This window comes from Sceloporus undulatus, chromosome 4 (assembly GCF_019175285.1).
Source record: "Sceloporus undulatus isolate JIND9_A2432 ecotype Alabama chromosome 4, SceUnd_v1.1, whole genome shotgun sequence".
In the NCBI taxonomy this organism is placed as follows: Eukaryota; Metazoa; Chordata; class Lepidosauria; order Squamata; family Phrynosomatidae; genus Sceloporus; species Sceloporus undulatus.
The window spans coordinates 19,904,796-19,929,751 of record NC_056525.1 but is presented as its reverse complement, the minus strand read 5'-3'; the positions used below and the strand labels follow the sequence as shown (position 1 = coordinate 19,929,751).

The following is a 24,956-nucleotide window of genomic DNA, read 5'->3' as shown; positions in this document are numbered from 1 at the left end:
ACCTTTTTTGGATACTGGAACAACAACAACAACAACCCACACCTGAATTCTATGGTTTTCTAGAATAATCACCATTGCATCTATCTGAACTGGTTGGAGGGAGAGCGTATCAATTCATAGACAGCCTACATCATCATCCATCCATCCATCCATCCATAATAGGTATGTTTTCCAGTAGTACAAGAGATCCTTTTTGAGGGTGGGGAGTGAGGAAGGCCAATTACAAGTTTTTCAAAAGTACAAGAAACCTTTAAGAGGAAAAAATCAAAGACAATGCCCCCCAATAAGGAATAAGCATACTTAGAACATGCTGAAGCAAGAGGCGAATAAAGCCCATAACACAGTTTAATAAAACCACACAGGATACGTCCAAAAGTAGAAAAATGGAAAGGACCAACAAAATACAAGAATGTACAAAACTGGCTTATACTGAGTCAGACCAAACCAGGACTTACATTGAGGCAGTACTGATCCAGGTGGCCCAGTACAGTCAGCCCTGAATGGTAGCATAGAGGGAATAGCCTCTGTCTACAGACCATTTTTACTGACAACAGAAATAACATCTGAGATAACACGTGGCCCTGTGACTCTAATATCATCACTTTTCTTTGCCTCATGAAGAAGACAGTGAAGCTTTGAAATCTTGCCTGTTTGCTTTTTTACTTGTCCCAATAAAGATATCACTCTTTTGTGGAATTTGGATTCATTATTCCCTGGTGGTCTTTCATGCAAGTGTTAACCAGGCTCAACACTATTTAGATTCCATAAGCAGGTAAGACTGCATATGTTCTTAGCGACATGGTGATATCTTTCAAGATGGATCCTCATAATGAGGGGGGAAAAGGAGACTTCTCTCAGGCTGCTTTGTCACATATGTTCATTTAATTCAGAACAACCACAAGGTGGCGCCACCTCACTTTATTAGAAAAATAAATAAATCTGGAAATCTGCATGTTCTTACCAAGAGGTACCAAAAGTACAGCCAAAGAGCTTTGCAGAAGAAAAGTCCAGACTTAACTGGCTTGCAAAATTTCCTACATATGCTTGCTGCAAGAAATGAAGGATCCGTTGCACATCTGTTTTAAGATGGCCTGGACGTTACACTTTTTATTAGCCTTAAGGGGACATGCAACAAAGGCAGTAAAAGATATACAAGTTGAGTACCCCTTATCAGAAATGCTTCAGAGCACAAGTGTTTCCTATTACAGAATTTTTTGCATTTTGGAATAACTGTATTTGCACAAGCATAATACTCAATACATAACACAGGTATTTGCAAGATGGGAGAGAGACGCGAGAGAGGCAAGGCTAGAAAGAGACTGAGGTTTTGTAAAATGGCAGGAATCCAAGCGTAGTCCTCAGCTTGAGTCCACACCTCCCATTATTTCACAGATCTTCATATCTCTCTCCAGCCATGCATCTCATTCGTTCACTACTTGTGTTGTGTATGAGACGCAAAACTGGAGAGACAGAAGATCTGTGAGACAAGCGAGCAAGAACGCCACAGCCACTGTCTCAAAGGGGAAAGCAGGTGTCTGGGGGCAAAACGTTTCAGTGTTTGGATTTGGGATGCTCAATCTGTACAATAAAATATCCTTCTCCATTGGCAGCACTCCCTTTGAGATTTGGCCCTTCATTTGTTCCTTTGAGGCTATAAACCACTTCAAAGGCTGCATGCAATGAACAGTGAATTTCTTAAATTTTATTTTATTTTTAATCTCTGTTATGAGCCATCTTGGGTCCCATATTTAGAGAAAGGCACAATATTTAAAGATACATTTTTAAAAATGTAAGTTGCTTTGGTTTTCAGTTCTCTCCTCCCTCACGCACACTACCAATGCACACCAGTACATCTGTGCTATGATTAAATAAGATCATAATATAGAATCTTGGATCTGGATACAATGCACATAGGTTCTGGACACATCAAGGAAGAAAAGAAGACATGACCATACTTGTAACCATCCACATTGTAATGTGCCTTCAAGTCATTTCTGACCTCTGGATAATAATAATAATAATAATAATAATAATAATAATAATAATAATAATCTTTTATTTCTATACCGCCCTTCTAAAAATCAGGGTGGTGTACAACAAAGCAATTCATACAATCAACATATTAAAATACATTAAAAACATTACAATAAAAACAAGCAAATTCATGCCAGCTCAACCAGCTGACAAAGGAGGGGTGAGAGAATATACCGGGGGGTAGGGTCAGGGTCGCTCGAAAAGATATGTCTTCAACCCCTTCTTAAATTGGGCCAGGGAGGTGGCCGAGCGGAGCTCAGCGGGCAGCGAGTTCCAGAGGTTGGGGGCCGAGGTGGTAAAGGTCCTCCTGGTGGTGGTAACTAATCTAACCTCTGGAACTCTTAATAATTGCTGCCCAGTTGATCTGAGTGTGCGGGGCGGATTGTATGGAGAGAGGCGGTCCTCCAGGTATCCTGGGCCCAAGCCATTTAGGGCTTTATAGGTGATAACCAACACCCTAAGGGTCTTCTGTCATAAGTTTTTCATGGCAGGATTGTTCAGAGAGGGGTTGCTTTTGTCAGCTGCCTTGGGTTCTCCCTTTCTGGGAGAAAGGCAGGAAAAAAATTGAAATGAAATAAATTCTTCGGAGGTTGTGAGTGTGACATGCCCAATGTCACCCAGTGGGTTTCCATGGTTGAGCAAGAACTCCTGCAACACTCAAAGTCAGAATACTGCAATACAATTAATGTGGATCGGCTCCAGAAAATAACTTAGAAGCTGGAGCTAGTGCAAAATGCAGCAGCTAGATTCCTGTTTGGAACAGCTTATAAAAATCACATAACATTGGTTTTAAAATAACTGCACCAACTGCCAATACGTTTCTGGCTTAAAATCAAAGTAAGGGTAAAAATATTTAAAATCCTGAATGCTTTGGGACATCAATATTTGAAGGAACACCTCCTCCTATATATGTTTGCCCAAGAGCTGCAATCTGCTGAAGTGGCCCTCTTCTGTGTCCCACCAGTGGCAGCAATGGATTATGGGAGGGCATGGGAGAAAGCTTTCTCTGCTTTGGCACCTCAGTTGATTGGTGCCAAAGTTAGCCACACTGCCTTTTGGGCCTAATGACTTCATCCAATTCCAAATACGTATATGGTTTTAGATTGTTTTAAGTTTAATTTTAAAACTTATTTCATTGCTTAAGATGTGTTTAGATTGTTTATATTATTTATAATCAAGGGCTTTATAATTATGGCTTTAAGTTGTAATTGTTCTAATTTTAAGTTATTTCAACTGATTTTGTTGTTAGCTGCTCAAGGTCTCGTCTTATAAAGAAATACAGTCCTCCCTCCATTTTCGCGAGGGATCCGTCCCAGAATCCCCCACGAAAATGGAAAACCGCGCATATTCAAGCCCAAATGGCTTGAATGGAGGTGCACTCCTGCAGGGGTGTGCAGATGCGCACCATGGGGCATGCCCCATTTTAACTCCCTCCGTTCGCCCCCATGTATAATCAAGGGGCTTGGAGCCCAAGTCCGCGAGAACAGAGGGAGGACTGTATTTTAAATAACTACATAATAAATTAAATGGATATAGCACAATGAACAACCAGCATGGCATAGTGGTCTGGGCATTGAACTATGAATATGGAAAGTCGAAGGCTTTCATGGCCGGCATCCATAGTTTTTTGTGGGGTTTTTGGGGCTATGTGGTCATGTTCTAGCAGAGGTTCTTTCTGACGTTTCGCCAGCATCTGTGGCTGGCATCTTCAGAGAATGCTTTGCCTGGAAAAAGTTGGGTGTATATATACTGTGTGAGCCTGGGAATGCAGGAGTGATTTGCATGTGTATTGTTCTGTGTTGATAGCTGGCCTCAGGCTGGGAGGCTAATGCAAAAGAGGATTGCAGGGGCTTTCCCAGCAGATAATGAACACCAATTAGCAGACATTAATCCTCTTTTGCATTAGCCTCCCAGCCTGAGGCCAGTCATCAACACAGAACAATGCACATGCAAATTACTCCTGCATTCCCAGGCTCACACAGTTTATATACACCCAACTTTTTCCAGGTAAAGCATTCTCTGAAGATGCCAGCCACAGATGCTGGTGAAACGTCAGAAAGAAACTCTGCTAGAACATGGACACATAGCCCAAAAAACCCACAAAAAAACTATTAATATGGAGACCAGGGTTCGATTCCCAGCTCAGCTATGAAATCCACTGGGTGACCTTGGGAATAATAATAATAATTTATATCCTGCCCCTTTGAGGTCAATCAGGGCAGCTAACAGCAATAAAATACAATACATTGTACATCAAAATTCCCCCCCCTTAAAAATTATTAAATCAATTATAATTAAAACCAACAAATTAAACAACATTAACACATACACATTATTACAAGACAAAAACAAAACAGAACAAAACAAAACAAAACAAATAAAACAGTAAACTACGGTAGCATTTCCAGGGAGGACCTTGGGGACTCTCATGAGAAGAGGGATTCGTGAGGCCAGGGTTATCTATCCTGGAAAGGCCTGCCGAAAGAGATCCATCTTGACAGCCTTTTTAAAGCTGTCTAAAGATGTCAGTTGACAGATCTTGTCCGGCAGGCCGTTCCATAGTCTGGGGGCGACAACAGAAAATGCCCTCTGGGAGGTAGCCGAAAGCCTAGATTTTGAGGCTGCAGCAAATTCCTCCCAGAGGACTGAAGTGTGTGGGGAATTATATGGGAGGAGGCGGTCCCTGAGATAGTTTGGACCCAAGCCATTTAGGGCTTTAAAGGTGATAACCAACACCTTGTACTGGGCCCGGAAACTAATAGGCAGCCAGTGGAGGGACTTCAATACCGGAGTAATAAGGTCCCTCCTCGAGGTTCCTGACACTACTCTGGCCACCATGTTCTGCACTAATTGCAGTTTCCGAATCAAGCACAAGGGTAGCCCCATGTAGAGCGCATTACAGAAGTCAAGGCGTGAGGTTACCAGTGCGTGTACAACAGTCTCGAGATCCCTTACTTCCAGAAAAGGGCGCAGTTGGTGTATCAGCCGAAGCTGATAACAGGCACTCTTGACTGTCGCATTTACCTGATTTGTCATCAGGAGCGACAAGTCAAGGAGCACCCCCAGACTGCGAACACAGTCACTAGAGGAGAGTGTGACCCCATCCAGGACTGGAGGTTGCAACCCAATTCTTGGTTTCGGGGCTGCTACCGTGAGCACCTCCGTCTTGTCCGGATTCGGTTTCAATCTGTTTTTCCTCATCCAGCCCATTACTGCTTGGAGACATTCATTGAGAGAGGAGATGCCATTAGAATTCGAGGACGACGAACAAGACACGGAGAAATAGATCTAGGTGTCATCAGCGTGCTGATAACATCCAGCTCCATAACTCCGAATAATCTCACCCAGCAGCTTCATATAGATGTTAAATAACATCGAGGACAGTATAGCACCCTGTGGAACCCCACAGGAGAGCTCCCTTTTACTGGAGCAGCTGTCCCCGAGCACCACCCTCTGGGACCTGCCCAAGAGGAAGGATCGGAACCACTGCAATGCAGTGCCTCCGATACCTAACCCCCTCAAGCGGTCCAAGAGGATGCTGTGATCTATCGTGTCGAAAGCCGCTGAGAGGTCTAGGAGCACCAACAGGGTCACACTGCCCCTGTCAATGCTCAGACGCAGATCGTCGGTCAAGGCAACCATGGCAGTCTCAACCCCAAAGCCTGTCCTGAAGCCAGTTTGAAATGGGTCTAGATAATTGGTTTCATCCAAGACAGCTTGGAGTTGAAGAGCAACCGCCCTTCACATGGTCACAGCCTCAGAGGAAGGCAATGACAAATCTGAACAAATCTTGTCAAGAAAAAAATGATAGGTTTACCTTAGGGTCACCATAAGTCAGAAATGGCTTGAAGGTACAAAACAACACCAACGCAATCTCAGCAAAGTCTGTACAAATTAAGAACTGGATAATTATAGCTTGCCAAAGCATTGGTTGATGATGACCCAGAGATTAAACATGGTAACTGATAATCTCAAAACCCACAGAGAATTTGGGATAGGTAGGAAGGTTTCATAACCTTCCCAAATATAGGAAACAGGAATCATGCTTGTTGGCCACATTTTTTTCCATGCTGGTCACACTGGAAAAATTATTATTTTCTGCAAGTTAGTTATGGACTTGGAACAAATAAGCCACATTTGGGACTGCTTTTCCTTAAGTCAGAACTTGTTCAGGATGCCAACAATAATTTTTTTACTGATTTAAAAGATCACACTTTTTAAAAAGGCAAAAATGGAACTTACTTAAATCACCCTTCCTAGCAACAGTTGTGTTACAGTGTGGACACTGATATTTTGGCACATTTGTCCCATGTTTGTGCAATACATGGAACTTCAGTGTTCCAGCCTGTGTGAACCTGGCCTTACAGATCAGACACTCAAAGGGTTTTTCTCCTAAAAAAAAGTAAAAGGAAAAAAAGAGTAAGATGTACAGTAAAAGTGTAATGTCACAACTGAAAATGGTGGCACAGTTAAATATGCACAAAACACACTTTCTTTTCAGTCTGTTTTCTTTGACAAACATCACTTACATATTTCTCCTCTATGGTGTCTTAAGACATACAGTTCATTTGAGATTTTTTTATTTCTGTTTTGTCTACAAGATTTAGCTCAGTCTCAGAAAGAAAATGTTGAAACCTTGCCATGCTCTTTTGTCATATAGCTTGGTTCCACACCATCTGAAGAACAACATGCTCCCAGATGAGCATGCCAAGATTTTGAAATCAATGGACCTTTTTCTCAGTCCTGCCACCCTCAGAAAAACACTTGGTAGAAGCACTAGAAGGGCCTTTTTGGCAGTTGCTCCCAGAGTATTAAACACCCTTCCAAGGGAAGCCACATGAGCTCTCTTCCTCTTCTACAGTCAAACAAAGATCTTTTTATTTGCTTTGGCAAATGACGGGTTCTTAAGAGATGGGAAGAAAATGGGGTATAAATAAAGGCTGGAAACTCACTACTGCACTGTCCCAGCAGTTGCAATTTTACCGGGGCTGAACAGTAATAATAAATGAAGGCAGACCAAATTTGCCAGTGCCAAGCAGCTTATTTCTCCAAAGACTTCCTTTCTTTATGTGCTATAAACCCACAGTCTTTATCCTCCTACCATCAACACCTATACCAGCACAGTCATGTCAGCATAGTTAGCACCAGTTAAATACAGGCACACCTCAGTTAACAAAGCCTCTGATGAAAAAACTCCTTTTTACAAAGGCTTTTTAACGCTTGCCCAGACCGCCTTGTCCTTTCTTTAGGTGGACATTTATAGGCAACATCAGCAATGGGAGGATGGTGAAGAAGACTGGAGATTCTGCGTGTGTACATGCACACATACACGTAGTAAACAATGCAATAAACAAAGCTTGAAGTGGGAAAGAGTAGGAGACTACTCTAGCTAATTTGTGTATATAATAGGCAAGGTAAACAGCAGCTCCCTTTAAGTTCCTTAGTAGGCATGCATGAACAGCAAAACAGAAAGAAAAGGGAAGAGCAATTAAAAATGCCTCGTCAGTTACTACTAGCATCTTTAAAAAGTGTACAGGTTGAGTATCCCTTATTCAAAATGCTTGGAACCAAAAGTATTTAGGATTTCAAAAAAAATTTTTTAGATGTTTGAATACTTGCATATACATAATGAAGTATCATGGAGATAGAACTCAAGTCTAAACACAACATTCAATTCAATTTGGTATAAACCTTATACACATAGTCTGAAAGTAATTTTATATAGAATATTTTTAATAATTTTGTTATGAAACAAAGTTTGTAATTTTGTACAAAGCATCAAAAAGCAAAAGTGTCACTATCATAGCCACCCATGTGGATGATTTTGGAATCTGGAGTGTTTCAGATTTCTAAATAAGCCATTCTCAATTTTTACATCTGTAAGTATGGCCACCAAAATGGGAATCATAAGGAAAGTAGAAGTTAATAAAAGAAAAAGTCATACCTAGTTGGATTTTGAAAGTAGCCCTCAAGTGTCTCTAGAAATTTCACAATGTTTTTGTTTAACTATGGAGCTGTACAGACAGGGCCTACGGGGTGCCGTTGTTATGTGCGAGGGGCGGTGCTTCCAGATGCGACTCGCCCCTCGCACATGACGAGGACGTCAAAATGGTGACGCCCTGTACATACGGGCGCTGCCATTTTGATGTGACGGACACCCAGCGTCCGCATGTCCCGGCATCATTGGCGCAGTGCGACATCACAACCGCACTGCAGAAAGAACCCGCTTTTTGTGGGTTCTTTTTGCTGTGCAAGGGAGCCGCACAGTTTGTCCGCTGTGGCTCCTTCACGCAGCAAACCAGGGCGGCAGGAGACCACCCTTTTTGGGCGGTCTGTATCCCGCCTATGCAAGGTTTACCTTATCTGCTTATTTCATTTTACACGTACATAAAAAGTTTACTGAAACATGGGGTAGGACTATTGTTTTGGTGGGTTTAGGAGTCTATTCCTATTCTGTCCACATTATTTCTGGCATTAAATTTTCCGTTCAGGAACTAATGCCCAGGAATACATCTACTGTGTTTAGTGAGATATACCTACATGTGAATTCAAGAGCTACTTGCTTAAACACAGTATCCCTTAGATGCTTTCTATCCATGGCAATGGAGTATGCTAGAGATTGACTAGGCCATCTGCCTTTTCTTCTGGTTACTGTATAGCTGTTAGGATCTTCAGCAGAGGAATTCTCCTTCAATCCCACCCCTCAAGGCCAAAATTTCCATTTTCTGTTTCCAAATAGCAAGCTCAGTCTTTTGGCTACTGTTTTTTTTAAATTCCTTTTATTTATCAGTATATACACTTCTACATATCTAGGAATAACATTAATATAAGATATTCTTGCTTCACTTTTAAACTGCTAAGCACTTGTCCAGAGGAGGGTGATCAAGTGTGCAAAAGGTCTGGAAGCCAAACCCTATGAAGTACAGTTGAGGGAGCTGAGTGAGAACGTTTAGCTTGGAGAAAAGAAAACTGATAAGTGATATGATAGCTATTTTTAAATATTTGAAGGCTTGCCATATGGCAGATAGAGTGAGCTTGCTTTCTGCTGTTCTACACCATTACAGGTGGATTGTTTCAATCAAGAAAGCCATGGCCCCAGGTTTGCAAGACCTGAGCAGGGTAGTTGATGACTGGGGCTCTTGGAGATCTGACATAAGTCAAGGTTGCTTTGATGGTTAAAAACAAGAATACATTTTTGCAAACCTTAGATATGCCTTAGAATATGGATTCTTCCCCCTTGTTTCTCGGGAGCCCTATTTTCATTCCTGTTGGGATTCATCCATTTACACTTGCTGTTTCATGAAGTGACCAAAGTTCAGTACCTACTGCTACCAAGTGGGTTCTCCTTCCTATCTTCCAACAATCTAGAAATCAGTAATGCAACAAACTATAGTCTGGATCACCCAGTAAACAAAATATTTTAATGGCAGTCAACACAGTTCAAATACTTACCCGAATGAGTTATCATATGTCTTTTCAGCTTGTAAGTGTCTCTGCTAGCATAGCTGCAGAGAGTACAGCTGTAAGGGCGCTCTCCCGTATGTGAGCGAATATGTCGCTTCAGTTTGCTGGCCTACCATCATAAACAGGGGGAAAAATAATTATTTCCAGCAGCCAATAAACTACATCCACTGACAGAACTGCCTATGCCAGCCAGTTCAGGAAGGGAGTGATCTCCCCTTATCATGCACCCCAAAAACCTGCTCCAGAGGAATGGGAAACCCTCTAGTGCTAGTTTTCAACTAGTGCAAAGGGCTGCAGGGGAGGGGAGTGGAGGCCATTTGCTTGGCCGTGACCGAATTGGAAAAACATTGGCATAATTCTGGTAAAAGCAATAGTCTACCATTACCATCAGCAATTGCCATCCTCAAAAAGTGTAGTAACTTTTAAAAAATCCTTTCCCCTTTAAAATCTTCTGCTCCTCTGCATTAATAATGCTGTACACTTTAGCAAGGATTCTAACTACCAGGGACAGTGGTGGGGCATATTTATTCAATTTATATCCAACCTTTCTCCCAAGGCAGATTACAATTTAAAAGAGAACAGTTAAAATCAATCACAGTAACAACAACAACAACTGATTTAAAAACAAGTAAACAAACAATCAGGAAAATAAAAAATTCTAATTAAACACTAGAAAGACTTTCTTTAGAACTGTTTGACAGTACAATAGACTAATAATAATAATAATAATAATAATAAAATTTATTTATGTTTCCCCGCCTCTCCCGGTGGATCGAAGTGGGGTTACAGACTAAATAAAAACACAGAGTGTTTACATAAAAATTCAATTAAAAGCAGCTAAAAAAAAAATATCCAACATCATACAATAACAATAGCATCATACAATAACAAGGCAGGGATCATACACAGACAGGGCATGTCATTCATATCAGGGGGGTATTCATATCAGGTGGGGTATACTCAGTTAAAAAGCTCAGTTTTAACCGCTTTTTAAAATGTCTCTAGCGAGGTCGCCGAGCGGATCTCCTCAGGAAGACTGTTCCAGAGTCTCGGAGCCGTTGTTGAAAATGCTCTTTGCGAAGCCTTTGGGGGAAGGTGGATTCTCCTTTAAACAGAGGTTGTTAAATAGAAATTGGATGGGCATTTTTCAGGAGAGCTATAATTGTGTATGCCTGCATGACAGCAGGTAGAACTAGATGACCCTTGTGACCCCTTTCACCTTTAATATTCTATTATTTAACATTCAGATTAAAACAGCACTGAATGAACAAAAACAGCTTTAAAGCACTAAGATATGATGAAAAACAAAAAGCATATATGTTAGTATGTACATATGTATGCAAGCCAGTGTGGTGTAGTGATTTGAATATTGGACTAGGATTCTCGGAGATGAGAATTCAAATCTCTACTCAGCCATAGAAACCCACTGGGTGACCTTGGGCAAGTCACACTCTCTCATTCTAAGATGAAAACAATGATAAACTTTCTTGGAATAAATCTTGCCAAGAAAACCCTAATATAGGTTGCCATTAAGTTAGATCTGACATAAATACAGGGATACTTATGCTCCCAAAGCAGTTTTGTACATACAGCAGAATGAGTTGGGAACCAAGTGGTATTATTACACATTGGTGATAACAAAATATTAGCCTCATTCATTTTGCATAATTTCCCCAGATTTTTACATTGCTGCCAATTACAAAATTGGAACAGTCTTCTAAAACTATACAAGAACTGTCTGCGAGAAACTAGAAGCAGAATGAAGACTTTCCCTGCTCCAAGTCCACCTCCCACTGGAAGTAAGGTAGATGGTGACAGGTCAGGGCCTTTTCAGTAGTGGTACCTATGTTTTTGGAATTTCCTCCTAAGAGAGGTTTCCATGATCTATGTTAGGTCAAAATCCATCTTTGTTATGTAGAAAGCACTCCTGTGCCTCTACCTGCACTTAGAGCCTTATTGCATTACAAACAATTCCAGCAGGCAAATAGAGAGAAGTGTGTTTCTCTTTCGGTCTCCACATAACATAGAAGCACTTTCATTCTCTTCTAGTCATAAAAGCATGGGAGATGGCCGTAAAAGTGTCCGTTTTGCCAAGCTGGAAAAATCCGTTTGGCAAAAGGGATGCTTTTACAACCCTCACATCATCATGTAGAGACAGAAAGAGAAACACATTTACTGTATCTGTTTGCTTGCTGGGTTTGTTTGTAATACAGTAAGCCTCTTAGTTTTATATTATATTCTGATGTTATTACTGGTGTGTCTTAAAATATATTTTAATCTTAGGTGTTTTCATTTGGAATTTGGATTTTTTTCTTTTTTATTTCCTATAAGCTGCTTTGAAAACTTCAGCTGAAGAACTACTAAATGTTTCATGTATTGTAATAATGAAGTACAAATGAATGTCTCTTTCAAAAACCCATCATTTCTTTCTATCCAGAGAGTATATACAAGTATACTATGAAAAGTGATTTTGCTGTGAATGCTAACTTTACCTCCACACTACAATAGTTACAGAATGTGCACTTGAAAGGCTTCTCGAGGGTATGCTTATACCGCCTATGTCGCGAAAGTTCACCACTGGTCACAAAGGCCATATCACATTCACTGCATTTGTATGGCTTGGTCCCTGCAATAAGAAAACAGATGTTCTTCCTTAAATGAAATCTGTTTTAGAAGGACAATCCTCTTTAATTATACACATATGTATTTAACTGTATTTGTTTTATATCCACCTGCTTTTGGAGCTCAAGTGGAAAAATAGCCTGTCAGTCACCTAACAGCCAAGTCTACATCATGCTAATAGTGTAAATACAGTAAGCCAACAAGTGTCACATTGATGCTTCTGCTAAGGATGATGGGGAACTAAAGGATGTAGCCAAATGAGGTCACATAGGCCACAGTGTTTGGCTTGGCAAACACAACCCACCATAAATTCTGGACAACTGTATGTCACAGAAATCCCTTGCAATCAAAAATCCCACACAAATCTCCTGCAATCAAAAATTAAGAGATTAAGGTTTTACAATATCCACATTTATAAGATTTGTTTTTTTTAAATAATAATAATAATAATAATAATAATAATAATAATAATAATAATAATAATATGTTTTATTTATATATCGATATTCCAAAGATCATAAGCTAATTAGCAAGTAAGCTAATTTGCCCCCAACAGTCTGGGTACTCATTTTAGTGACCTCGGAAGATGCAAGCCTGAGTCGAGCTTGGCCCTTTGCTGTCTTGAAACTCGCACACCTTGTGGTTCTTGTAGTGAATGATGCTTTGCAGTAACAGGCATGTTAACCACTGCACCACCAGGCTCAATGGTTGCACAGCAAGCTGTTATGTTATGATTTGCTGGTTCCATCTGAAAGATGCCAAAGAAAACAAATGCACACCAATCATACCTGTATGTGTGTTCACATGGTTGCGCAAGATGGAAGCAGTACGGAAGGCTTTAAGGCAGAGGTGGCACATATGGGGCTTTTCATCAGAGTGTTTTCTCATGTGACGAGTCAGGCCTGACAAACTGGAAGAGGTGAATGTGCAAAACCTGCAGCACTGTGGCATGTTCCCTAGAAGAACAGTTGTTTTCATATCAAATGCTCCCCAGTTTCTGCTGTTTTTATGTCAAACAAGTCATAAAAAGTGTTTCTTTTTGTAAAGAAAACAAAAACAAATCAATACGTGAATTCTTCCCATGTGAGAAACTGATACGTGTATATTTAGTATCTGATGTCTCACCACACAGCAACTTTCAGTCATAAGTGTGAATTGTTTCCACTGAAATCCCATCATTGCATTTCAGCAGCATGGATATAATGTTTGATCAATGTTCATTCAACAGGTAGGTCACAAACTGGCAAACATGTTCATGTGGTTTGCACTTTAGGAATCTCTATTTCAACTGTTAATAACATTTTTTGAGGAACCAAAGCCACAAAGGTAAAAGAAGAGACTGAAATTTACAAGGTAATAAAAATGTAATGTTAATACTAAGAAAAACAAGATAAACCTCATTGGAAACACTTGAACAAGAGAGATGTATATAGGGTTGTCAGAGTGAAAACTGGAGATATCTTCTGTACCTTTAATGATGTAGAAGAAGCAATTTCGGTAGATGTTGCTCTCTGTGCAACCAGGTAACAAGGAACTCCTGCTGAAATTCATCCTTTTATTTAACTATTAAAAGCACCAAAAACATCCCCAGTTTTCACTTTGACAATCCTAGATATATAATGGAAATGGGCTTTGTCTCACGTAACCCCTGTTCACGAGTTCAGGTGTGTGTTGGGGGAACTCAACAATGTGTTCAGTTTTGCCTGATCTTCCTGAATCCTTCCTCCCCACCACATAAAATGCCTTCAGTTCAGTTTGGGAGAAACCAGCTGCTCATATAAAGGGGCCTGTTTATAATGGAAGCTTCATGAATTCACTATCAAAACTAACTGGATGTATAATCCCAAATGTCATTTATAGTAGGGGTAAGCAAATGCCAAGGGTTAAAGGTACACTAGCCCCCTTGCTACAGGAATTAATCTTACAGTTAGCCCTCTGTATGCACAGATTCCTTATCCATGGAGTCAACCATTCATGGGTTGAAAATATTAAAAGAAATATAAATTCCAAAAGCAAACCTTGATTTTGCCATTTTATATAAGGGACACTATTTTACTATGCCCTTGTATTTAATAGGACTTGAGTATCCACAGATTTTGGTGTCCACAGGCGGTCCTAAAACAAAACCCCAGTGAATATCAAGGACCCATTGTAAAATAAATTCTATAAGGAAATAAAAGGACAAGTGAACAATATCCCTCTCCTCTCCCAAAGCAGCCTTCTTTGGCCCAGGGTTCTCCAGGTGTTTTAACCCACCATCCCCCCCTCTCCTTAGCCATTGGGCATGCTGATGGATAGTGTAGTCCAACTCATCTGGAGATTGGGGAGGAAAACTGCCCCACAGAGTGCTAAAAGAAAGAACTGTCATTCTTACTAGTTAGCCTAAAGGTGTCCCTATTCCAGCACTGTTTCTTAACAAGACCAATTGCATAATCGTGCTTATGTACATACCATCTCCCCACTGGACTGTGTTCCCATGGGCCTTTGAAGTAACTGCTGCACTTGTCAAGACAGGATGTTGGGATGCAAATTCATTGCTTTGATCTCTCTTCTCAGAACTGTGAAGCAGTACAGGATCAACTTCAATCCTACCATTCAAAATTTTTGTTGCCTCTTCTGGAAATGAACAGCTTATTCTGGCCTCTTCAGCTGCAAGAAATTGCTGACCCTCACGTTCAACGTATGTAATTATATATTTTCTTCTATCAGCCTGCTTTTTAGACAAAATAAATAAAAGGGGGGGAGCAGAAATGTAACGTGAAATGAGATGAACCCAGAGTAACGTGAACTGAGAGATCCCAGATCTCAACACAGTTAAAACTGCAGTGGTACTCTATACTTACACGTCCAGACAAAACCATATAGATATAATTAAATGTTAAGTTACTAATTTCACAATCATTTATGCTTTGGCTTATTTCATAACTCGTCTAGATTTTGGGTGAAACACCAGTCCACACGAACCTTCTCAATATACAAATATTGCTGTTAATATTCAAGCAACTATGATATTTAAAGAGCATACAATTTCCAGAGGTGTACCTGTTGGTGTACTAGTCTGAGTGTTGGACTAGGACTCAGGGAGACTAGGATTCGAATCCACATTCAGTCATGGAAACTGACTGGTCACATGCTCTCCGTTTTAGAAAAAAACAAATGTCAGAACAAATTTTGCTAACAAACTCCTGTGATAAGGTTGCTGTAAGTCAGAATAGACTTGAAGACACATAACAACAACAAGAAAGCAATATTAGGCAGTTGCGGCACAAACAATAAAAGTGTCTTGTGGCATCATAAAGATTAACAAATGTGTCATTGTGGTATAAGATTTTATGAACTTGGGGCCACTTCATCACATATCAATCCACAAAAATACTCCATAAACATTTAGTCTGACCAGTAAAGTGTTTTCAAATGTAACACTCAGGAATAAGTCATCAAGGATTTAAACCTGAACTTTACTTCTGATTATCTAGATAGGTGTGCTGCCCAGAAAGTTTTCTGGCTACTTTTATTTTTGACTAAAAATCTGCATGATATGTGTGCTGTCTCCATGCGGTATAAATCCATGATGTAACAGAGAGGCTGACAAGACACGTCAAGTCCACGGACCATTACCCCTTCCCTTAGGTCCACATCGGAACCAATAACACTGCAAAGCATAGGCTTCAGGATATAACAAGGGATTACAAGGCTCTAGGTAGGAAGCTGAAGGACATTGATGTACAGGTTGTCACTTCATCTCTCCTCCCAGTTGAAGGACACAACCCAGGAAAGGAGAGAAGAAAAGTGCAGGTGAACAACTGGTTTTGAAGTTGGTGCCACAAGGAATGATTTGGCTACTTGGACCAGGGACTGCAGTTTCATGAAGATGGACTCCTGGAAAGTGATGGGTTGCACCTCACAGCAATTGGCAGGAACATTTTTGCTGAGACTCACGAATTTGATTAAGAGGGATTTAAACTGAACTATATGGAGGAAGGAGACAATCTTTTTTAGGACAGGAATTAATCAGGTGCTGAGATAATAGAGGAATCTGAGCAAAAAAATACAAGAACCTAACATGAAGGGGGGAAGCAGATTGGGGATATGATCCAAGGTCTTTGATGTCTCTAGACTAATGCACAAAGCATGGGAAACAAACAAGATAAACTTGAACTCTTAATGCAGCAAAGCAAATATGATATAATAGGCATCATGGAAATCTGATGGATTGAGTCTCATGATTGGAATGTAGTAACTAAGGGGTATAACTTACTTCAGAGAAATAGACCAAAGAGGAAAGGATGAGGAATATCATTTTAAGTCAAAGATGCTTACACCTGTGAAGGGATCCATGACTTAAATCCTAGAATCCAGGGTTCAGAACATTCAGAAAGTAGAAATATAGTAGTGGGAGAGTTTAACTATGCTGATATTTGTTGGAAGTCAAACTCTGCTAAGAATACAAGGCCCAACAAATTCTTCAATCATTTTCATTGTCAAGAAGATGGAAGAGGCAACAAGGGGATCAGCTATTTTGGATCTGATTCTAACCAACATTGATGACCTGGTTAATGGGGTAGGAGTGGCAGGATTCTCAGGTTGGAGTATCTGTGTTCTCCTGGCGTTTGTTATACAGCAGAAAGGAGAAGCCAATGGTAGTCAGACATGCATTCTAGACTTCAATAAAGCTGATTTCAATAAACATAGGGAAATACTGGGTATGATCCCATAGTCAGGAATACTAAAAGAGAAGGGATGGGAGTTTTTCAAAAGGGAGATACTGAAGACACAATTTCAAACTGTTCCAACAAAGATGAAAAATGAGAGGTGTCTAAAGAAACCAAGATGGATGTCCAAAGAACTTTCAGGTTTTACTAAACTAATTTACCTCAAAATTACCTCTGGGGGCGTGCAGGCCATTTTTTGCCATATGTTTGCTCCTCAATCTTATTTAGTCCCAGGAGAAGCCTTTTGTAGAATAGGAAGTGTCTGCTGTGCACTTGCTTCTGTCAAAAACATGCATCTTGGGAATAAAATGGTCCGGAAAAGGGGCGAAAACATGGCAAAAATGCTGTCCACAACCCTGAGGGTGTTCGGGGGCATTTTTCTTTTTTTCTTTTTTTTCTAAATTGTGTGAGCAGGGAGTACAGTCTTCCAATATCTCCTGGGGAGCTAATGAAGCCCCTAGACTTTTGGAAGCTACTTTGAGTCCCTATCTGGGAAGAAGGAATCTTGCAACATCATTGAGACTAACTGGAAGATAGAAGTTGGTAGCATGAGTTTTCATAGACTTGAGCCTATTTCTTCAAATGCATTTGGATGCATTTGAGAAAGTAGGCTCAGATCTACAAAAAATCATGTTACCAAATTCTATCGTCCAGTTAGTCTCAAAGGTACTACAAGATCCCTTTGCATACTGATTTTTGAGACTAAATTAACATGGCTATGTCTTTGAATTCCACTAACTGGGAAAATATTAGTGTTCAGATGATGATGATTAATAACAATAATAATAACAACAATACCTTGATCTCCAGAACATTTGAGGACTCCTCAGTTGACCTTTTATCCTCATTAAATGTGTGCCCTTCCTTCAGACCATTGATGTGCATCAGTTCCAACTCATGGATTGTATAAACGTCTTCAGGCAAACTTATTGCCAAGACTTCCTCGGGGTTATCCTGAATATCTATACTCTGTGGCATCACTGCCAAGGGTTGCAAGAGGCTTCCCTCTTGTTGTATCATGGCTTGGAGCCCATTCTGCTGATTGTCCAGAGAAACTCTGTGGAAATCATCTTCTTCTATTTTCAAATTCACTGTCTTCAGCAAAATGAGATGTTTCTCCCTCTCTCCCAAAGGTTGGCTAGGCTCGTTATCTATGGCCGTTTCCAGGAAACTACCAAGCAAGATGGGATTTAGGTCTGCCACCTCTGCTTCACCATAAATACAGCCCCCCATTTTCTCATGGGAGGTACAGTTGACTTCTTGTGTTTTCTGCCACAATCTTTCATCAACTTTGATTTGGGGGAATTGCTCACCCAGTTTTGGGGTTTCTGGGCTCTCCATCTTTGGGCTGGACCTACAGAAAGGAAGGGAAAGAGTTGCCATGCTTCAGGTTACAAGAAATGCAAATCTTGGCTTATTAAAATCTTGTAAGCTAAACAAGAACAAATACAGGTTGAGTCCCCATTATCTACAATTCCAAAATGTAAAATATTCCAAAATCTAAAATTGTCCACATGGGTGGCTGGGATAGTGACACTTTTGCTTTCTGATGGTTTAGTGTGTACAAACTTTGTTTCATACACAAATAGTCTTTAAAAATATCATGTATAAAATTACCATCAAACTATGTGTATAAAGTGTATGCAAAACAATAAAGAAGGCAGTGTATAGACCATCTCCAAGATATCTCATTATGTATATGCAAACATTCCAAAATCAAAATCAAAATCAAAATTAAAAAAAATCCAAAATCCATTTCAGGCCCCAAGCATTCTGGATAAGAGAGACTCAACCTGCAACTTCTAGTTTTTTCCTTTCTGGGAAAGATGATAAGAATTTATGTTCGTTTTAAAGTTATTTTTTCCATGCTTTGGGTCATTTTTGCAAAGAATCTGTGCTAGAAAGAGGATCTTTCTGTGCAGAAACAATGCACACAAACTAACTTTTCATGCACACACACACTAATATATACAGAGATGTGAAAAATCTTCTGATGGATATCAGGGAAGTTTCCCAATGTGTCTCACTGAGGATAAAAATATTCAAAAGTATTCCCTATATCTCTGCAGGTTAGAAAGGAAACAGAAAAGGGCCAGGGCTGAGGCAGAGTGAAAAATTACTAATTTATATAGCATCATTGATGTACATGTACTTTACAACAGCATAAAACATTTATAACTACTTCAATATAAAATACTAAAATACAATATTAGAATGCAATACCAAAATACAATCCTAAAAATGCAATAGCAAACTACAATGCAAAAAAGAAGAAGAAGCTGCACACACAAACACAGAATTCATAATAAAACAAATAATCAATTATAGTAATATGTTGTTCATTTTTTTGGTATAACTATTAATACAGGTTACCCTTATATGCTTGTGTTTTGAATTTTGGATTACCTGTAATTGTGCATACATACATACATACATACTGAGATATCTTGAAGATGAGACCCAAATCTAAACACAAAATTCATTAATGTTTCATACATAGGTTTTATACACACACACACACACACACACACACACACACAGAGACAACCCAAAGGTAATTTTATACATATCTTTTAAAAAATTGTGCATGAAACAGTTTATGTCCATTGAACTATAGAAAAGCATGCCATTATTTCAGCCACCCACTTGGATAGTTTGGGATTTTGGAATATTTTGGATTTTGGAATTCCAGATAAGGGAGAATTAACTTGTAGTACCACCACTAAGTGTGAGTAAATATAGTTCTGTGAGTAAAGATAGCTCTGCACTCTTCTACCTCAGGTTGCTGACTATGTACCTTGCCCTACATTGTCATTACATTGCCATGCAAGTATTGTTTAGAAAAAAAGAACATGCAAACCAGGTAGGGGTCCAAAGCTTGTAAAAGTGTTCATTCCGGTTGAGGGATTCTGGGAGTCCACAAAATTAATTCTTGCAAACTCTGGTCTTTCCAGTGCACCATTTTTCAATCCATCCTAAAACTCCCTTGCAGAAAAGAAGTTGCCTGGCAGTTATTTAGATAATAAATCAACACATCCAACTCTGCCTGGATTTTTGGCCCTGTTTGGATTCTTCCAACCATCTCTTGTATCTGTCCTTTCATGAGTGAAAACTTAAAACTGGCTAGAACATACATCTAATTCTAAATTAATAAATTCCTGCCTTCTGTCCTTCATTAATGTCACTCACATTTCATTCCGTTTCCTTCATTCCATATTCCCAGAATATTTCAACATTAGGTGCAAACAAAATGCCAGACTATAAACTAATAATTTCCCCAACAGATTCCTAACACAGTTTAGTCCATTTGAGTATTTGAGCCTGTTAATAGTCCAGATCACACACCTGGCACTGTATTTACCTTATTCTATTCTAGGTTCCTCCAAAATCAGTTTGAAAATAAGTTATTTTGGAATTACTAATCCTAGATGCTCCCAGCCTGCCAATCCACTGGCTGGAAGATTTGAAGAAATGTAATCTAAAACATAATTTTTCCAAGGTCTGTCCTGAATAATTTTAACCATTTAATTCTTCACCTCTGTGTTCGTTCTAATTCAAGTAAACCGTTGGATTCATTTTTGGCTCTGTAAAAGTTCCTCCCCCAAATGTCTAAGTAGCAATACTGTGCATGCCATGCCTACTTTTATTTTAAAGTTATATATTTATGACATGGCACCATGTCACAAATGGCTGACATACGTCTCCACTGACTTAATTTTTGTGTACCTATTTACATGGCGGTCTCAAGGCTTTAATCCTAACCTAAATCCCTTGCATTGATAATCTCCCTCTTGCACTACAGGATTTCCCCCCTGGTCCTCTTAGTGATCAGTAATACATCTTGTCCTAGCTTCTCAATTTTTTTCTTAAATCTTCCTGACCCCAGATATCTTCTGCGCTTCACTTCCCATACTTCATTCCAAATTCCCAGAATATTTTGAATTCTGACCGGCTTAATCCTAAACCCATTTTAAAGTATTCCCTCCCAACTACTAAACAGCTTTCTTTGGAGTGAAGGATTTCGGGTACAGGAGGTATTATCAAGGGGGGGAAAGCTGTAATATATAATATTGCCACACAAATGGTGTTGTTGTAACAGCTGTATACACAAACAGTTCTCACTGATTATTGCCTTAGTTGATACCTTTTCTGTCTAGAAAATTTGCTGATGGATAAAAGCAAGTTTAAAGAAGTTGATTTCACCAACCTTGTAAAAAGTGCAATTGCTTAAAAAAAAGCATTTCAAAGAAATGATTAGAACTGATTTGTTTGGAGCCTTGAGTCCACATATTGTGAGAAAGGTGGGATATAAGTAAATAAAATAAAAGTCTACCATTTGAGCCTTTGGCATCCTGCTTTACAATCTTATGTGTGTTTACTCAGTGTGAGCTCCTTCTGGTGCATAAGATTTAAGCAATCTCGGCCTTTAGGATTCCTGCCCTATGCACTTGGCTCCCCCAAAATCAATTCTGCCTCCTTACATTTTAATGTTTATGTATTGTTTTTAAATTCTAGTGCTTTAAATTTGCTGTTTGCCGGCTGGCGTCCCTATATTGGGAGAAAGGCAGGATATAAGTAAATAATAATAACAATAATTAATAATAATAATATCCCCTAGCATTGGAGCCACATTTTCCAAGTGGGCCCTGTGCAGATTTACTCAGAAATAAATTCCACCAAATTGCATGCTTGGAGTGTTGGAGTGTGACTTTGGAGACCAGGGCTCAGTTTCCTGCAGGGCCATGGAAACCCATTGCGTGACCTTGGGCAAGTCACACTCTCTCAGCCTCAGGGGAAGGCAATAGCAAAACTGCTCAGAACAAACCTTGCCAACAAAACTCCATGATCGGGTGGCCTTAGGGTCGCCGTAAGTCCAGGGTGACCAGAGGTCCTAACCACAAAGAAGAACAAGGCATCACAAAATAGAGGCCCTTCAAGAAAAATGTAGATGAGCTAAAAGCAGTCATAAAAATAAAAGTCATGATCAACATGGAGGACATTTTGACATTCCTCCTGGGCAGCAGGATGAAATGGAGCACATGTCTTGGAAAAGGAGGATGTCTGGTCACCCTGCATAAGTGGAAAAAAGAAAACAAATCAACTTGAAGGCAGGCAACAAGAAGAAGAACCATGCTCTCCAGACATGGGCTTTTTGGGTTGCAAGGCTATGGAGCTTCCTTGCAAGCAAGCACTGTGGGATCAGGATTCACTTTGCATCTTTTTTTTTTTAAAGAACCCTTTTCTCCATTTCTTTAGCCCCAATATCTGGATCCTTATCTGCAATTTTTCACCCTAAGAAAAAAAAATCTCATCCTCCTCAACTCTGCAGAAATCTCTCATCTGCAGAATGAGTTCTGCAGAAACCATCTCCTTTGTCTGCCCTTGCCTGGCCCCACCATCCCACAAAGATTTCTTGTGAGGATCTAGTCCAGACCCCCATCCTCCAAAGAAGACCTTCCCTGGATCCCCACACTGGACCTGTAGGGAGCTTCTCTGTCCTCGAACCCCAGAAAGGGCTGGATTTGCCACCTTTGCCCAAGAGGCAAAGCAGGAGAGCTAGCAGGGCTTCCAAATGTTGCAAAGGAGAGGAGGCCTGGGAATGGGATGGGATTCTGGATGCACTTCCTCTTTGGAGGAAGCACCAGTTGTTGCATTCACACTGCAGAAATAATGCACTTTAACCGCCATACCTGAAGGCTATGACATTCCGGGGATGGTGATTCATTGTGGCACACCAGAAGCCAAGCACTGGATCTCCACTGCAGAAATCCTGCACTTTGGCCCGGTTTAGGATGGTAGAAATGTCAGGGGCTCCCAGGGTAACCAGAGTTTTTCCTTTTCCAGGAACTGCCTTAAATTTCAACCTTGCGTCCCGGACAGGGTGACCGCAAATAAATAATAACAACAACAATAACAACAAAGTCTGCAAAAATAATATAGAAACTCTATATAACCACAAAGGAGGACAAAATGTGGCCCAGTGCAAAAGAAAAGTGTTACCACCTAGAAAAAGGCAAATATTCCCCCTTCTTCAGTAAATACCCAATGTCCAAACAAGAGGATTAAAAACAAGAATAAGTTTTTATTATATTTTGAGTCCAATATACAATATATATATATCACATACCAAACAACGTATGGCAAAAAGGTAGAAAGCGATACCTCACGCATAGTCAGAAATATCCCAACCTAATACAGTACTTGCTTCCTCTTTGTTAGGCAAAGAGAATCTTCTGGTCTCAGTTAAAGTTTCCTTGAGTATTAACAATTTAATATTAAGAAATAATTTCCATTTTTTGCGATATCAAAGGCTACAAACACAGGGCAAATCCTGTGCAAAGCTAGAGGTTTAAATTGGAAAAATGATGATTTTCACACAACGTCATTGCTAAACTAATGTTAACCCAAATGGATAGTGGAGCAAAAGTAGAAAAAAGGCCGATGTTTTTTTACTTTCGGAAAATCCTGAAAGTAAAAAGGAGAGGCTTTTGTTCACTTTCCATTTGGGTTAACACATGTTTAAGAACGACATGTGTGAAAATCAACCCGCTTTTGCGGGTTTTTTCTACCTTTTAAATCCTGTTTTTGCACAGGATTTCCCCCCGTGTGATAAACTCCAAAGATATATAACTTCATTCCATATGATTTACTTAAACTGATATTACATATGCTGTATTTTATTCTGTTTGTTGTTGTTGTTGTCGTTGTTGTTATAGTTGTGTGCCTTCAAGTTATGGCGAACTTAAGGTATTATAGGGTTTTCTTGGCAAGTTTCTTCAGAGGGGGTTTACTATTGCCATCCTCTGAGGCTGGGAAAATGTGACTTGCCCAAGGTCACCCTGTGGGTTTACACGGCTGAGCTGGGAATTGAATGCTGATGTCCAGAGTCATAATCCAACACTCAAACCATTACACCATGCTGCTGTTCTATTATTATTATTATTATTATTATTATTTACTCAACCATATTTTTCTAATGAACATATCTTCATTAAAAAGCCTTCTTGGCTTGCAATATACTTACAGAACTTTTTATCGGTGCTCAAAATGGAGGATAATTTGGAATTCTTTTTATTTAGGCAGGCTTGTTTCTACATGTGGGACATCCAAGTCTGATGTACCATACTAGGTCCAAGAGGACCAACAACTTGCTTACTGCAACTGGATGTCCGAACATAATATATGATATATTTTACAAGGCTGTAATATCAGTTTACCATGGCCACTGATGAAGACTTCTAAGTCGAAACGCGTTTGGTCTTTGTTAGTTCATTTTTTCAATTGTAATTGGGCTTACTGTGATATCCCTTTTATTTACCTTCTGCGAGGTGTAAAGGAATTTATCTGCTATTGCACTAGCACTTTGTATGTTTGACACCTCCTTTTGTTTGTTATACTATTTGGGATTTGCAGTTCTCAAGCCTAGTATTTATTGGCAACACCAACCTTGTTTACATTAGGACGTGGCATACAGGCCAACACAAACCTGTCTGTCCACAGGATTGCATACATTTTATCTTCTCTCATTCCACTTGCTTCCTATTGGTTTACTTGGCTTTTCATTTTTATCCCCCCCTAGACTTTTTGTTTTCACAATGTAATAATCACAACAGGTGGGGGTGTTTTAGTTATGTTTTAATTTTTAATATGTTTTCAATGTTTCTTTTATATTGTTTTATTTAGATGATTTTAACTTTTTAAATTTTTACTGGAAAGTTTTAAAAAATGTTTTTATTTCATGAGCTGCTTTGGGCCCCTTTTTTGGGCAGAAAGGTGACATAAAAATGAAATAAAATAAATTCTTCCTGGACAGAAGCTTGAAATGTAGGACATGTCCTGAGACAGGAAGACGTCTGGTCACCCTGGTCCAGGAAGAATTCCAAAATGTTGTTCATTTTGAGCACGACTGCGAAGAAGGAATGTTTATTTCTGTTGTTGTTTTTACCTTTTATTCCCTAATGCCCTGCATTTTTCTTGAATGTCCTACATTTCTGGTGCCTTGTCCTCCTTTGTGGACAGTGAGATGGTGAATCTGTTCTGAATTTCAGCCTCATAGTGCCCACTGCAGAATTAATGCAGTTTGACACCACTTTAACTGCCCTGGCTCCATGCCATGCAATCCTG

The 24,956-nt window shown here is 39.7% G+C and overlaps 1 protein-coding gene across 7 annotated transcripts in view; it reads right to left on the bottom strand.

Moving 5' to 3' along the window:
* The window catches only part of CTCFL (CCCTC-binding factor like), a 32,278-nt gene extending 8,403 nt beyond the window's left edge, over positions 1-23,875 (bottom strand). Inside the window, exons 1-8 of one of the 7 annotated variants that reach the window (XM_042461492.1) lie at positions 22,311-22,414; positions 21,658-21,902; positions 17,631-18,186; positions 14,572-14,833; positions 12,909-13,076; positions 11,991-12,124; positions 9,487-9,607; positions 6,277-6,426 (exon numbers count right to left, since the gene is read on the bottom strand). In XM_042461492.1, the coding sequence (XP_042317426.1) occupies positions 6,277-6,426; positions 9,487-9,607; positions 11,991-12,124; positions 12,909-13,076; positions 14,572-14,833; positions 17,631-18,173 (1,378 nt within the window). In that variant the 5' untranslated portion in view covers positions 18,174-18,186; positions 21,658-21,902; positions 22,311-22,414. Of the gene's footprint in view, positions 1-6,276; positions 6,427-9,486; positions 9,608-11,990; positions 12,125-12,908; positions 13,077-14,571; positions 14,834-17,630; positions 18,187-19,692; positions 19,939-20,193; positions 20,346-21,657; positions 21,903-22,310; positions 22,479-22,522; positions 22,636-23,856 lie in introns of those variants that run through there. The other 6 variants (XM_042461493.1, XM_042461486.1, XM_042461487.1 and 3 more) reach the window with 6 other exon arrangements.
* Positions 23,876-24,956: the final 1,081 nt, after the last annotated feature.